Source organism: Oratosquilla oratoria, chromosome 22 (genome assembly GCF_046742065.1).
Source record: "Oratosquilla oratoria isolate Oo_2021 chromosome 22, ASM4674206v1, whole genome shotgun sequence".
Classification (NCBI taxonomy): Eukaryota; Metazoa; Arthropoda; class Malacostraca; order Stomatopoda; family Squillidae; genus Oratosquilla; species Oratosquilla oratoria.
In genome coordinates this window covers 4,348,812-4,366,288 of record NC_134798.1, presented here as the reverse complement: position 1 = coordinate 4,366,288, position 17,477 = coordinate 4,348,812, and the positions used below count along the sequence as shown (strand labels likewise).

At 42.0% G+C, this 17,477-nt stretch overlaps 1 protein-coding gene across 3 annotated transcripts in view; it reads right to left on the bottom strand.

Moving 5' to 3' along the window:
- LOC143037408 (death-associated protein kinase 1-like) overlaps positions 1–17,477 on the bottom strand; it is a 385,396-nt gene that overhangs the window by 332,291 nt on the left and 35,628 nt on the right. For all 3 annotated transcript variants that reach the window (XM_076205548.1, XM_076205550.1, XM_076205549.1), the window contains exons 2-5: positions 16,605–16,826; positions 16,023–16,161; positions 10,681–10,783; positions 748–841 (exon numbers count right to left, since the gene is read on the bottom strand). In XM_076205548.1, coding sequence (XP_076061663.1) covers positions 748–841; positions 10,681–10,783; positions 16,023–16,161; positions 16,605–16,826 — 558 coding nt within the window. The remainder of the gene's footprint in view (positions 1–747; positions 842–10,680; positions 10,784–16,022; positions 16,162–16,604; positions 16,827–17,477) is intronic.

Genomic DNA, 17,477 nt, shown 5'->3' with positions numbered 1-17,477 from the left:
ACTATATGCTCTGGTTCTTTTCAGATGAAAAGAACTTCCAGAACCAGACCCACAACTCTTAGAACAACAGGTGGTTGACCGTCTGTCCCAAGGATGTGCCAAGAGTCATGAAAACCAAGTTTTCTGCAATTGTCATGATAAGTCACTGTTCTTCTTTCTCCAGAGGCTCAGGGTGAGCACCGAAGTGTACATTGATGTTCTACAGACCCATGTGAAGCCGTGGATTGGATTGAGGAAGTAGCTGCTGGTAGACCCTACATGTGGCAACAGGACTCGGCACCATGTCACACCTCTAGAAAATCTCAGAAATGGCTCTCTGACAATTTCTTTGACTTCGTTGCTCCTGGTGTGTGGCCCCCAAACTCACCTGACCTCAACCCTATGGACTATTTTGTATGGGGCGCAGTTGAACGAGCTACTAACCGCACCCCATGCAAGAGCAAGGATGATCTGATCAGTCAGATCAAGGTCGTCTTCGCCAATCTCTCCGAGGAGGTCGTGAAGAAGGCCTGTGCCAGGTTTCAAGGGCGTGCTGAGGATGTCACTGATGCCAGGAGCAGATTCATCAAGTAATGGGGCACCAGAAGTGTGCTAATACAGAGTCTGTTTTCTTTTTTGTAATAAATTCATTTTCAACTAATTTGCAACTTTTTTTGTGTGACCCTAAAAAATTAAACAATTACTTTTATGCACCCTGTAATTGTATTTCAACAAGTACAAATGATCAATTAAGAGCAATTTGCTTACAAAATATAAGTTATCACTCCCACAGCCCACATATCAGTAGCAAGGCACAAAGGTTCGTAACTAACAATCTCTGGAGCTACAAATTCAGCAGTACCTGAAATAATGTTAGGCAACAATTAGAATCAAACATTATCAACATACTTGCACATGGATATGGTTTAATTAGGATCTACAAAGGCATCAACTGATCATACCAGAAACTGATTCTGGTAGGTTATTAAATCAATGAAATGTGTAAGTTTACAAGAGTTGAAATTGTACATATTAGCACTATAATTAAAAAATACACATATTAATCAGATATCTAAATCAAGGTATGGAAAAAACACTATAAAAGAACAATACATTTATAGAACAGGAAAAAGGTCAGAATAAGCTACAGAAACGCTGAGGGTATGTATGGGTTCTTACATACCAAAAGACCCCTCCACCCCTTACAAGGACTGCCTAAATCAAAGTATATACCCACCTAATACTCATCCCACATCCAAAATACATTTATCACTTTTCCCATCTGAGCACCTTCTGAATAAAGGGTTATCACTGTCCCCTGCCACACTACTCAGATCAAAGGCAGGCACGGATCCAGTAATGTCATGGGGGGGGGGGCAACCGATAAGCGATAACCGATACTTGACACACGCCGTTATTTTAACCTCAAGAATAATGCTGTAGGCTTGTAGATTGGTCCAGAAACCTAAGTCTGTTTTGCTTGTAATTGCATGTAAAATCATATATAATTCACAAATATAATTAAAATAATAAATTCACACTAAAAAGTACTTATCCAAAGAAAATCAAACTCGAGATGAGTGTACCATACTCGGGGCGTTGGGGGGGGGCAATGCAATGAGGCATAGTGCTTCCACAGCAAGGCCCAAGAGTCAGAACTGGTTTCCCCACACTCCTTCATCATATGGTGACCCTGCCCTGCTCCTCCACTCAAAAAATGAACAAATAAATAAAATAAATGAATAGATAAATAGAAAAATAATAATAATAAATAAAAATAAAAAATAGAATAAATAATAATGATAACAACAATGGAGCAGACAAACATTCCTTTCATGTGGCATCTTTTTTCATCCATGAACCACCATTCTCCATTCCTATCTTATCTACTGCCTTCTTTCTTACTTCCAATGCCCCCTTCCCCACATCCATCCACCTCATTCTTTATATTCTTAATTCCATTCTATCCATTTCTGATTTCCACTCTTTCTTCAATCATCTTTTACATATGCCCAAACAATTTCAGAATTGATATACCATAACAAGTCTTTCCAAACCAGCCCTCTGCTTTACCTCCTTATTTCTTACTCTATTCATCCATTAAATGAAGCAGCTTTGCTGTGGATGTGTTGTGTCTTGCTGCATTGCTTCTGACCCAAGGCAGTGGGCAAGATGCAGGGATGACCTGTCAACCATGAGGAGCCAAGATGAGAGGGGGAGATGGGTGGTGTGTGGAAGAGGAATGAGTGGGGATGAAATGGGTGGGAGTGGATACTTTACGATCTATATGGGGCACCCCTACTAACCAAAGCCACACATCATTTTTGTGATAGAGGGAGACTGTTCATAGAGAAATGATGACACTTTTATTATACTACAACTGTCCCTCCATTATGCTGTCCCCCATCCCCTTGTTACGGTCCTGTACCATTTCTCTGAATATTCATTTCATTTTTTTGCCTACCCTGTGGTGGGGGATAGAATGCTGCTCCACCAATCTTCTCACTTCAGTCATAAAAGGCAACAAAAAATGGGACAAGGGTTAGGACTACGAATCCTGCTACCTTGAAGAAGAAGAAGAAGAAAGAAGAAGAAGAAAGAAGAAAGAAGAAAGAAGAAGAAGAAGAAGAAGAAGAAGAAGAAGAAGAAGAAGAAGAAGAAGAAGAAAAAGAAGAAGAAGAAGGGGAGGAAGGCATAAGAGGGTCTACGAGTTTTCCAACCAGTACCCTAAGGTTTGGGTCTTTTAATGTATATGGATGTGGTACAGATGAGAGTAAAAAGCTTTGAGTAAGGAAGGAAGGAAGGCATAAGAGGATCTAAGAGTTTTCCAAACAGTACCCTAAGGTTTGGGTCTTTTAATGTATATGGATGCGGTACAGATGAGAGTAAAAGATTTTGAGTGAAACTAAATTGAAAGGGTGGGGCGAGTGTGAGTTTGGGGGTGTAGTTGGGAGGTTCTCAGGAGTGAGGAGAGGATGAGTGAGAGAAGGGGTGGCTATACTAGTAAGTGAAGAGATAGGTAAATGTGTAGTGGAGTGGAAGGAGGTTTCTTCAAGGTTGATGTGGATGAAGGTGAAGTTGGGAAGGGAGATGTGGGTTTTTGTAAGTGCATATGGGCCTGGTAGTGAAAAGAGTGTAGAGAAAAGGGAGGCTTTTTGGGTAGATTTAAATGAGTGCATAGAGGGATTAGGGAGAGATGTCAATAGAGTTGTATTAGGAGACCTTAATCCTAGGGTAGGAAACAAACCAATACACGGAGTGATTGGGAAGAATGGAGTTCCAGGTAAAAATTGTAGTGGAGAATTGATGGTGGAGATGTGTCTTGAAAGAGAGTTGATGATAGCAAATACAGTGTTTAGGAAGAAAGTCAAGCTTAAGTACACACTGGAGAGGGTGGTGGAGGGAAAGGTGCCAGATAGAGCGTTAATGGACTATATAGCGGTGACCAGGAGTATGGTGGGAAAAGTTAAGGATCTACATATTCTAAGCCTTAGAGAGAGTGGGGGTATATCAGATCATTTTCTGGTGGAAGGTAAATTGGAAGTGGAGAATAGGTGGAGAAAGAGGAAAAGGGCAGAAGGTAGAGAAGTGCTTAGAGTGAACTGCTTAAATGAGAAAGAAAAGGAGGAGTATAAGAAGAAGCTGAGGAGTGGGAGAGAGTGAAGGATAGAGTAGAACTAGGAGTGGAGGAGGAATGGTGATAGTTCAAGGAGGGAGTCATAAGGTGTGCAAAGATGGTATGTGGAACAAGGAGGGCAGGGAGGAAATAGAAGGAAGGGTAGTGAGTGGTGGGATGAGGAAGCAAAGAAGTGTGTAGAAGAGATGAAGCAGGCTTTCATATATTGGCTACAAATTAGGATGAGAGAATCGTATGAGAGGTACGAAGTAAAGAGAAGGTACATACATACATACATATACCAAGGCTTTTTTCCCCTTACAAGGGAGGTAGCCAAAAAGGAAAAGGCATAAAATCATTCCCACCCATTCCATCCCTGAATACACTCCACACCCCTCCACCCTCCCTCTTATCTTAGCACCTCCTGGATGATGGGTCATCCCTGCACCTTGTCCACTGCCCTGGGTCAGAAGCAGTGTCGCAAGACACAGCACATTCACAGCAAGGCCGCTTCATTAAATCGGCGACCCCCCCTCTCCGTCCCCCCATGCATAAAAGGAGAAGATGGGGAGAAATCCCTTCGGGCTGCGTCAAATTTTGCTCACACATACTACCTCTCCCCCATCCCCCTGCCCATTCCACCTCATGCATCGCAACATCATCCATATACAACCATTCTCCATTCACCCCTGTCTTCTGTCCTCTCCCGTCCTTCCTCAACAGACATTCCCCTCTTCCCCAAAGCCCCCTTCACCCCATCCATCCACCTCATCCTAGGACGTCCCCTCATGTTCACTCCCTCCACATCTGCCCTCCATACCTCTTTTACTAGTCTTTCTTCATTCATTCTTTCCATGTGTCCAAACCATCCTAATATGCTTTCATCAACCCTATCACCCAGCTCCTTTTCCACCCCTGTTCTCCTCCTCACCTCCTCATTTCTCACTCTATCTAGCCTAGTAACCCCCATCATACTTCTCAGACACCTCATCTCAAACACATTCAAACTCCTTCTCTCTTCCTCTCTTATGTTCCATGTTTCTGCCCCATACAGTGCTCTTGGCACAATCACTCCTTCATACAGTCTCCTCTTAGCATCCATTCCCAAATGTCTATTCCTCACTACACTCTTTAATCCACCAAGGCATTTACTCGCTTCTCTCTATCTACATTCTATCTCCAACTTCACTCCACCTTTTCCTGCCACATTTGCACCCAAGTATCTAAAACTATCCACTTCCTCCAGTCGCTCTCCCTTAATGCTCACTTCCAGTCTACTGCCACTTTCACCCCTTGTACATCTCATCACCTTACTTTTACCCACATTTATCTTTAGCTTTCTTCTATCACATACTCTCCCAAACTCTGTCACCAACTTCCTCAATCCCTCCTCTGATCCTGCCACAAGCGCAGTGTCGTCCGCAAACAACAGCTGGCTCACCTCCCACTTTTCTCCATTTTCTTTAAACATCTCCAATCCCTTACCCACTACCCTTGCATTTACCTCTCGCACTACCCCATCCATGCATAAGTTGAACAGCCAGGGCGACATAACGCATCCTTGACGAAGTCCCACCTTTACCTCGAACCACTCATTCTCTCTATTTCCAATCCTGACACAAGCTCTACTACTCTCATAAAAACTCTTGACAGCTCCCAGAAGCTTTCCTCCTATCCCATATATCTGCATAACCTCCCACAGTGCCTTTCTGTCTACCCTGTTGTAAGCCTTTTCCAGATCCATAAAAGCCCAAAAAACATCCTTCCCCTTTCCTATAGCTTTCTCACATATCTGTCTTACCACAAAAATCTGATCTACACAACCTCTACCCGTCCTAAATCCACACTGTTCCTCATCAATTACTCCTTCTGTTCCTCTCCTAATCCTCTCAATCAAGATCCTCCCATAAGCCTTCCCAACTACACTTAACAAGCTAATCCCTCTGAAACTACTACATTCACACTTGTCCCATTTTCCCTTGTAAAGAGGAACTATACAGGCACTCCTCCAGTCCTCCAGCACTCTACCCTCTCTCCAGCAAACATTAAATAACCTCACCAGCCAGTCCACCATCACTGTACCTCCCTTTTTTAGACATTCTGCATGGCATCCATCCAGACCAGGTGCCTTACCTGCTTTCATCATCTTAACAACTGCCTTCACTTCATCCTTCCTTATTTCTCCACCATTTTCCTCACTCATCACTCTCATTTTCTTCGCATTTACCACTGCAGCTATCTTTCCCTCCCTATCCTCCTTCACATTTAGCAACTCCCTAAAATATTCTGCCCATCTTCCCCTTACTGCCTTCTCTTCTATTATCATCTCTCCATCTGCACCTTTTACCTTTTCTTCTCTACTTGATTCGCCTCCTCTTCCTCTCTTAATTTCTTTCTAAATCATCTTTTTATTACTTTCAAAAATTTCTGTCATACTCTTACCCATTTCACATCTGCTCTCCTCTTTGCATCCTTTACCTTTTGCTTTACTTCTCTTTTCTTTTCTTTGTACCTCTCATATGACTCCCTCGTCCTATTTTGTAACCAATCTGTGAAAGCTCGCTTCTTCTCTTCTACAACCTTCTTTGTTTCCTCATCCCACCATTCACTACCCTTTCTTCTATTTCCCCCTGTCCTTCTTGTTCCACACACCATCCTTACACACTTTATGATTCCCTCCTTGAACCATCCCCATTCCTCCTCCACACCCAGCTCTACTCTATCCTTTACTCCCTCCCACTCCTCCTTCCGCTTCTTTCCATACTCCTTCTCCTTTTCCTTTTCATTCAAAGAGATCACTCTAAGAACCTCCCTACCTTTTGTCCCTTTCCTCTTTCTCCATCTATCCTCCACTCTCAACTTACCTTCCGCCAAAAAATGATCTGATATTCCCCCACACTTTCCCCTTAGAACATGTACATCCTTAACTCTTCCTATCATAATCCTATTTACCACTACATAATCCATTAGCGCTCTCTCTACCACCCTTCCCTCCACCACCCTCTCCCATGTATACTTATGCTTGACTTTCTTCCGAAACACTGTATTTGCTATCATCAGTTCTCTTTCTAGACACATTTCCACCATCAACTCTCCACTACGATTCTTTCCTGGAACTCCATATTTCCCAACCACTCCATCGATTGGACCATTTCCTACCCTAGCATTAAGGTCTCCCAGTACTATTACATTGACATTTCTTCCTAAATCCTCTATGCACTCATTTAAATCTATCCAAAAGGCCTCCCTTTCTTCTACACTCTTCTCACTGCCAGGCCCATATGCACTTACAAAGACCCACATCTCCTTTCCCAGTTTCACCTTCATCCACATTTTCCTTGAGGAAACCTTCCACTCCACTACCCGTTTACGTATCTCTTCACTTACTAGAATAGGAAGATAGGCAGAGTATTTTAGGGAGTTGCTAAATGTGAAGGAGGATAGGGAGGGAAAGATAGCTGCAGTGGGAAGTCCTACGAAAATGACTGTGATGAGTGAGGAAAATGGAGGAGAAATAAGGAAGGATGAACTGAAGGCAATTAAGATAATGAAAGCAGGTAGGGCACCTGGTCTGGATGGATGCCATGCAGAATGTCTAAAAAAAGGAGGTGCAGTAATGGTGGACTGGCTGGTGAGGTTACTTAATGTTTGCTGGAGAGAGGGTAGAGTGCTGGAGGACTGGAGGAGTGCCTGTATAGTTCCACTTTACAAGGGAAAAGGGGACAAGTGTGATTGTAGAAGTTTCAGAGGGATTAGCTTGTTAAGTGTAGTTGGGAAGGCTTATGGGAGGATCTTGATTGAGAGGATTAGGAGAGGAACAGAGGGAATAATTGATGAGGAACAGTGTGGATTTAGGACGGGTAGAGGTTGTGTAGATCAGATCTTTGTGGTAAGACAGATATGTGAGAAAGCTATAGGAAAAGGTAAGGATGTTTTTGGGCTTTTATGGATCTGGAAAAAGCTTACAACAGGGTAGACAGAAAGGCACTGTGGGAGATTTTGTGGATATACGGGATAGGAGGAAAGCTTTTAGGAGCTGTCAAGAGTTTTTACGAGAGTAGTAGAGCATGTGTCAGGATTAGAAATGGAGAGAGTGAGTGGTTCGAGGTAAAGGTGGGACTTCATCAAGGATGCGTTATGTTGCCCTGGCTGTTCAACTTGTACATGGATGGGGTGGTGCAAGAGGTAAATGCAAGGGTGGTGGGTCAGGGATTGGAGATGGTTAAAGAAAATGGAGAAAAGTAGGAGGCGAGCCAGCTGTTGTTTGCAGACGACACTGCGCTTGTGGCAGGATCGGAGGAGGGATTGAGGAAGTTGGTGATAGAGTTTGGGAGAGTGTGTGAAAGAAGAAAGTTGAAGATAAATGTGGGTAAAAGTAAGGTGATGAGATGTACAAGGGGTGAAAGTGGCAGTAGACTGGAAGTGCCCATTAAGGCAGAGTGACTGGAGGAAGTGGATAGTTTTGGATACTTGGGTGCAAATGTGGCAGGAAAGGGTGGAGTGGAGGTAGAAGGTAGATTGATAGAAGCGAGTAAATACCTTGGTGGATTAAAAAGTGTAATGAGGAATAGACATTTGGGAATGGATGCTAAGAGGAGATTGTATGAAGGCCTGATTGTGCCAACAGCACTGTATGGGGCAGAAACATGGAACATAAGAGAGGAAGAGAGAAAGAGTTTGAATGTGTTTGAGATGAGGTGTCTGAGAAGTATGATGGGGGTTACTAGGCTGGATAGAGTGAGAAATGAGGAGGTGAGGAGGAGAACAGGGGTGGTAAGGGAGTTGGAAGATAGGGTGGATGAAAGAGTATTGGGATGGTTTGGACACATGGAAAGAATGAGTGAAGAAAGACTAGTAAAAGAGGTATGGAAGGCAGATATGGAGGGAGTGAACATGAGGGGGGGGACCTAGGATGAGATGGATGGGGTGAAAGGGGCTTTGGGGAAGAGGGGAATGTCTGTTGAGGAAGGACGGGAGAGGACAGAAGACAGGGGTGAATGGAGAATGGTTGTATATGGATGATGTTGTGATGCATAAGGTGGAATGGGTGGGGGGATGGGGGGTGAGGTAGTATGTGTGAGAAAAATTTTGAGGTAGCCCGTACGGATTTCTCCCTGTCTTCTCCTTTTCTTCATGAGGAGACGGAGAGGGGGGGTCACCAATTTAATGAAACGGCCTTGCTTTGGATGTGCTGTGTCTTGCGACACTGCCTCTAATCCAGGGCAGTGGACAAGATGCAGGGATGACCCATCATCCAGGAGGTGCCAAGACAAGAGGGAGGGTAGAGGGTGGAGAGGAGTGGAGTGTACTTAGGGATGGAATGGGTGGGAATGGTTTTTATGCCTTTTTCTTTTTGGCTACCTCCCTTGTAAGGGGGAAAAAGCCTTGGCATATACATGTATGTATCTCGATTTTTGGAAGGAAATGTCTATCAGACATATTGATCCAGGATTCAGTAATAGTTATAATATGAAATCTCTCCATGCATGTTTCACCCTTGCAGCAATTGAATTTTATTTATTACACTTCTGCTGTTTGTAGAGTAAACTTTAATTTATCCTCCCTGCACCTGATTAGATGATTCTTTTCACAGTCCCTCTCCGAGCTGTTTCTATTGCCTAAACTATATTACAATACTTCCCATCACCCTGACTCACACATAATCTACCTGAAAAAACCCTGCAGGATGCCTACTTCTCTCTCAAAGGATTAAGCAATGAGCCAAAATCCTTTAGGTGACAAGTGCACCCCTCCCTTGTATATAGATGAATCTTACCGTAAAAGCAATCCTAGTTGTCATCAAATGCCCATCCATTGGCTTTACAATGTTTTGCCAGCCTGCAATTCATTGCAATAGCCCTGGAATGCCACATGCCTCCAACTCTATGCATCGGAAGAATTCCACACACAACAGGGACCCCTTCCTTATTCCTAATCTTATCTAGTACATCCCAGAAGGTAAATGTGGGTAAAAGTAAGGTGGTGAGATGCACAAGGAAGAGAGGCTGGAGGAAGTGGATAGCTTTAATTATTTGGGATCACATGTGGCAGGAAAGGGAGGAGTGAAGGTTAATTGTAGACTGAAAGAACCAAGTAAATGCATTAGGGGATTAAAAAGTGTCATGAGAAACAGGCATTTGGGAATGGATGCAAAGAGGAGATTATATGAGAGTGATTGTGCCAATAGCACTGTGTGGGGCAAAGACCTGGAATTCAAGAGAGGCAGAGAGGAAAAGTTTAAATGTGTTTGAGATGAAATGACTGAGAAGTAAGGTACAGGTTGCAAGGTTGGATAGAGTGAGAAATAAGGTGAGGAGAAGGGGGGTGGAAAAGGTGTTTGCAGATAGGGCTGATGAAAGAGTATTGGGATGGTTTGGACACATGGAAAGAATGAGTGAAAAAAGATTGGTGAAAGAGGTGTAGACGACAGAGGTGGATAGAGTAAATTTGAGGGGACAACAAATGAAGAGATGGATGGATGGGGTGAAAGGGCACTGAACAAGGAAGGGAGAAGGCAAGAGATAGGGGTGAGTGGAGAATGGCTGTGTATAGATGATACTATGATGTAAGGAATGGAGGGTGCAGGAGATAGGGGGATATAGAGTGGTTATGTGTGAATGATATTTTGATGCAGCCCAAAAGGAAGTTGCCTTGCTTTGGATGTACTGTGTCTTGCTACATTACTTCTTACCCAGGGTAGTGGGCAAGATACAGGGAACACCTGTCATCAATGAGGAGCCAAGATGAGATGGCAGAAAGGGTGATGGATGGAAGTGAAATGGGTGGTAGTAAGTATGTGCCTTTTGACTTGGCTATCTCCCTTGTAATGGGGAAAAAGCACTTGGTGTATAGATAGATAGGAAATGATTATTTACATTAATATTTCTTGGTCCTTGCCAACTTACATAGAATTCCAACTTAAGGGGTGTTTATTGTAAGACAACCTTACTTGACTGTTTGTAGTGTCTCAGCAAGTTTAGTTGGGGAGAATACCAGTTATGAAACAACAAAAAGCCTATGAGTGCCATACATAAACAAAATGTTAATATACATGCAAATACCAAGAAAATTTCAATTCAGCTTACCCATCATCCCTTTGACCTCTTTGCCATCAATTTTGCAAGACAAACCAAAGTCAATGAGTTTGATGTGATGCTGATTTCGACTGAGCAGCATGACATTTTCAGGCTGAAAATAGAACATGTTATTATCACTAATTATTTCAAAGGATGTCACAGGGGAAGTGCACCACAATCACAAAAAACTTAATAAAGTAAATAACTTGCATATAATTACATCAAATCAGGAATCAAGGTGGTGTTCAAAGAACCAATGGAAAAAAATATGTAAAATAAGATAAACCTGATTTACCAAAAGGTCCTTTGGCCCTTTTGTCAGGAAATTGTTGCAAGAAATACATGTAGATTGAGTGTTATTGATTTATTCTATACTAGTGTGGACACGCACATGTATTAGCTACACAACATCATATCTTGGTGGTAGCAGCATGCTCCAACTGGACCCCTATTGTGTGATCTGACCCACAGTCAAGTTGGCTTGACCTGAGCGTCACCGCCAAGAACACCTCCATTCTCAACCAGCAGATTCAATTATATAAATGATATTAGTTATTATAATTCATCACTTCTTGTAAATATGAATTATATAGAGTTGAAATAAATACTGAGTGCCCATACTCAGTTCCATTGTGTATGTACCGGTAAATGTAAATAATCAGATAGAAGATGTAAGTGTAAAATATACTGTTGGCAATTGCCACCATTTCAATTATAAGTTGTAAAATATACTGTTGGTAACTGCCACCATTTTCTTTATCACCTCCACTGATGCAAAGCACAGTCTTGGAGGAGACACAACAAAGACCAGAACCAACGAATAGTTTATCTCCAACACCTCCAACCAATGTAGAACAACACAAGTCTACAAAATTAAGATTAAAATACATACATACATATACCAAAGGCTTATTCCCCCTCACAAGGGAGGTAGCCAAAAAACAAAGGCATATAATACACTCGCACCCATTCCATCTCCACATACTCCACTCCCATTCACTCCTCTCCTTCCCTCTTATCTTGACTCCTCCTGGATGAGGGGTCATCCCTGCATCTCTCCCAGTGCCCAGGGTCAGAAGCAGTGACGAAAGACACAGCACATCCACAGCAAGGCTGCTTCATTTAATTGGCAATCTCCACTCTCTGTGCCCTTATGCAGAAAAAGAGAAGGGGAGAAAACCCTTTGGGATGCGTCATTTTATTTTTCACACATACTCCCACACACCCCATCCCCTGCCCCCTTCTTTCATTGCATCACAGCATTATCCATACACAACCATTCTCCACTCACCCCTGTCTTCTGTCCTCTCCTGTCCTTCCTCAACATTCTCCTCTTTCCCAATGCCCATCCATCCATCTCATCCTAGGATGCTCCCCTCATGTTCACTCCCTCCACATCTGCCTTCCACACCTTTTTTACTAGTCTTTCTTCACTCATTCTTTCCATGTGTCCAAACCATCCCAATACTTTTTCATCAACTTTATCTCCCAACTCTCTTTCCATCCCTGTTCTCCTCCTTACCTTCTCGTTTCTCAATCTATCCAGCCTAATAACCCTTATCATACTTCTCAGGCATCCCATCTCAAACACATTCAAACTCCTTCTCTCTTATGTTCCATGTTTCTGATCCATACAGTGCTGTTGGCACAATCACTCCTTTATACAATCTCCTCTTAGCATCCATTCCCAAATGTCTATTTCTCATTACACTTTTTAATCTTCAAGGCATTTCCTTGCTTCTCTCAATCTACATTCTATCTCCACCTCCACTCCTCCCTTCCCACCACATTCACACCCAGGTATCTAAAACTATCTACTTCCTCCAGTCTCTCTCCCTTAATACTCACTTCCAATTTGCTGCCACATTCTCTCCTTGTACATCTTATCACCTTGCTTTTACCCATATTTATTTTCAATTTCCTTCTTTGGCACACCTTCCCAAACTATGTCACTAACTTCCTTAACCTCTTCAGTACGGGCCTTAAATCTCACGGGCAGCAGCCAATGCCAGCCGTACGACGTGTCGTAATAATACTCGCATCATAAAATATAGTCACCGCTTATATCGATCGTTCTCTCTTTCACCCGTGAATTTTGAAAACCATAGAAAATGTTATTACAGACAGTTTAGAGAGTATGTCATTACAGAGGAACTACAATAAATATAATCAAGATGCCGATATGGCAGCCTCTCGTATCCACTTGCTCCTCATGACGCCTACGTATGCGGCACCGTATGGAAGGGGTTAACCTCTTCACTCCGGGCCAAAATCTCGCGGGCAGCATTATCTGCCAGACGTACGATGTGTCGTAATAATACTCGCATCATAAAATATAGTCACCACTTATATCGATCGTTCTCTCTTTCACCCGTGAATTTTGATAACCATAGAAAATGTGATGAAGACAGTTTAGAGAGTATGTCATTATGCAGGGGCAACTACAATAAATATAATCAAGACGCCGATATGGCAGCCCCGCATATCCACTTGCTCCTCATGCCGCCTACATATGCGGCACCGTATGGAAGTGGTTAATACCTCCTCTGATCCTGCCACGAGCACAGTGTCATCAGCAAACAGCAACTGGCTTTATCTCCCACTTTTCTCCATTTTCTTTAACAATCTCCTCTCACAACACCCCAACCATGTACATATTGAACAGCCAAAGCAACATAACACATCCCTGTAAAAGTCCCACATTTACCTCAAACCACTCACTCTCTCCATTTCTCATTTTAACACAGGCTCTACTACTCTTGTAAAAACTCTTGACTGCTCTTAACAGCTTTCCTCCTATCCCATATATCTGCAATACCTCCCACAGTGCCTTCCTGTTTACCCTGTCATAAGCCTTTTCCAAATCCATAAAGGCCAAAAAAAAATCCTTACCTTTTCCTAAAGCTTTCTCACAAGTCTGCCTTTCCACAAAAATCTGATCCACACAACCCCTACTTGTCCTAAATCCATTGTTCCTCACCAATTACTCCCTCTCTTCCTCTCCTAATCCTCTCAATCAAAACCCTCCCATAAGCCTTCCCAACTACACTTAACAAAATGATCCCTCTGAAACAACTACACACACAACTTTCCCTTGTAAAGTGGAACTATACAGGCACTCCTCCAGTCCTCTGGCTCTCTAACCTCTTTTAAACAAACATTAACCTCACCAGCCAGACCACCATCATTGTACCTCCCTTTTATAAACATTCCACATGTCATCCATCCAACCCAGGTGCCTTACCTGCTCTCAACATCTTAACAACTGGCTTCACTTCATCTTTCCTTATTTCTCCTCCCTTTTCCTCATTCATCACTATCATTTTCTTAGTGATTCCCACTGCAACTACTTTTACCTCCCTATCCTCCTTCACATTTAGCAACTCTCTTTGCCTCCTTTATCTTATGCTTTACATCTCGTTTCTTTTCTCTATACCTCTCATATGATTCTCTCATCCTATTTTGTAACCAATCTGTGAAAGCTTGCTTCTCTTCTACAACCTTCTTTGCTTCCTCATCCCACCACTCACTACCCTTCTATTTCCTTCTGTCCTCCTTATTCCATGCACCCCTTGAAACATTCCCATTCCTCATCCAGTTCTAGTTCTACTCTATTCTTCACTCCCTCCCACTCCTCTCAGTTTCTTCTTATAATCCTTCTTCTTTTCTTTCTCATTTAAGCAGTTTACTTTAAGCACCTCCCTATCTTCTGTCCTTTTCCTCTTTCTTCATCTATCCTCCATTCTCAACTTACCCTCCACCAAAAAATTATCTGTTCCCCCACTCTCTCCCCTTAGAACATGTACATCTGAAACTCTTCCTACTATTCTCCTGGTTACCACTACATAGTCCACTAACACTCTATCTACCACCCTTCCATCCACCATCCTCTTCCATATGTACTTATGCTTGACTTTCTTCCTAAACACTGTATTTGCTATCATCAACTCTCTAGACACATCTCAACCATTAACTCTCCACTACAATTTTTTCCTGGAACTCCACACTTCCCAACCACTCCATCTATTGGTTTATTTCCTACCCTAGCATTAAGGTCTCCCAATACCACTACATTGACATTTCTCCCTAAACACTCTATGCACTCATTTAAATCTATCCAAAAAGCCTCCCTTTCCTCTACACTCTTCTCACTACCAGGCCCATATGCATTTACAAAAACCCACATCTCCCTTCCCAGTTTCACCTTCATCCACATTAACCTTGAAGAAACCTCCTTCCACTCCACCACACATTTACCTATCTCTTCACTTACTAGTATAGCCACCCCTTCTCTCCCTCATCCTCTCTTCACTCCTGACACCCTCCCAACTACACTCCCAAACTCGCCCTTCCCTTTCAACTTAAGTTTCATTCAATGCCAACACATCCATCTTTCTTCTCACAAACATACTACCTATCTCTTCCCTTTTACTCTCATCTAAACCACATCCATGCACATTAAAGACCCAAACCTTAGGATACTGGTTGGAAAACTCCTTTCAGACCCTATTATGCCTTTGCTTTTACTCCTCAAGTGGGAAGACTCGATGGCAGTATTCTTTTCCCCCACCATAGGGTTTGGTGACAAAGTAAATTAATATTCAAAGAAGTGGTACAGGACAGTATTAAGAGTGGGGGGCAGGATAACGGAGGGACAGTTGCAGTATAATAAAGTATCATCATTTTTCTATGAATAGAGATTTCCACTACCACAGACAAAATGATGTGTGACTCTGGTCTGTAGGGGCACCCCATATAGACCCTAAAGTATCAGCTGCATGTTATTGAGCAGCTTTTAACCACACAATAACATGCAGCTAATACCCCACCAGATGGGGTATTGTCTCAAGTTCACTAATGGGAAACCCACAACCCCACTGAAACTTGCAATGGTCCTTTGGCTTTCCCATAGATATCTTTCAAAAAACTGTTGTCTGTGTTTATTCCACTGTGTTTTAACCACTTCAGTACAAGTCAAATTCTTGCACGCAGCATTGGCTGCCATATGTACCATTCATCACACTACTCACATTATAAATAAAGTCAATGCTGTATTACTTGTTCTCTTTTATTCTGAGTTATAATGAACACAGAAAACATGATCAAACCAGTTCACAGAATCTGGGGGTAACTCACGTACTACAAAAAATACATATAATCAAGATGGCAACACCGGCATCATTGTGTACCCACTCCCGTCTCATGATGCCTAAATAGGCGTCATCTTACCAAAGTGGTTAAATGACTGAGTCAACCTCAGAACATTCTACAGATTAAGTCCATTACCGGAAGTTCCACTATATATGCAGTCTTAAAAAAAAAAAAAAAGAGGGAAGAAAGTAGTTGCATACCTTGAGATCCAAATGTGCAATCTTACACATGTGCATGTGTTCTAGCCCCAGCAAAATCTGCCGCAGAAAGGACGATGCCTCCTCCTCAGAGAGCTTCTCACATTCACTAATGTATTCAAACAACTCACCCCCACGGACACTATTGAAAAGAGGAAATATGACAATATATATTAGAGGCCATTGCTGAAAAAAATTACATATGAGAAAAAGGGCACAGTTCCATTTCTAGTTGTTTTTTTACATATATATACACATATACCAAGGGCTTTTCCCCCCTTACAAGAGAGGTAGCAAAAGTCAAAAGGCATATTTCCACTCCCACCCATTTCATCCCCATAATACTTCACTCCCATTCATGTGTTATGTTTTGTCATGAGTTATGTTTTTAGAAAGTCATTATATCTGGCTCAATAAAAATATCCCTCCTCAACTTCAACCAACATTTCGTTGAACTTTCAACAGAGGAATTCCTTACTAAAAACCAGAAATACATAAGAAGATATTATTCATTACTGTATTAATCTTTATAGTTATACACATGAAAATAACTGGCAAACAAAATAACAATAAATGAAAACTTACAGCTCAAGCACCAAGATGACATACTGCCCATTGTCATATACCTCATGTAGTGATATTATATTGGAATGTTTGAGTTCTCGCAGAACCTCAATTTCCTGAGCAATCTGCTCCACAGGCAATCCTCTTCTTGAGGATGCCACCCTTCGCTTGCGAATATGCTTGGCAGCATATTCTGTTCGAGTTGACTTTTCTATGCATCTCTTCACAACAGCAAACTGGCCACTGAAAATATACATATATCATTAATAAGAGAATTAACACTGTGTAGAAAATTCAATTCAATACTAGAAAAATATCAAGTACACTCAGCCCTTGATTTAACAGACACCCATTCAATGGATTTCAAAGGCAATGAACAAAATCTAATCACTCAGAATAAATTTTCCATGGCACCCCCTATATCTTGGCATATCAGGAACCCATATTAACAAACCTTGTTGAGTGATCAGCATTCTTTTTTGAGTGGGGATTAATCTCCTAACCATAAAAGAATCTTGTATAATTCTGATCCATAGGGATATCATTAAAGTCTCTAAACTATCAACTACATAAATTTTATACATGCAATACCCAATATGGGGTATCCAGACCAATGCCTGACAATTTTCTTCAGCTTAGGGGGGGGCCACCCTGGTAAATTTTTCACAAATATTTTTTAAATTTCACTTTTCAGTTTTGTTCACTCACTCTGTCATTGCTACCCAAAACAATCACTTGGTGAATTTTTTTTCTAAAAATTCAATTCTCCCCCCCCCCCGATGCCATTTTTAAATGACCCGGGCGTCATAGCATGACGCGTGCGCTAGAAAATAAGGTATCATTCAATGCTTACAACTACATAGACCTATCATTAAAATAATTTTTTCTTTATAT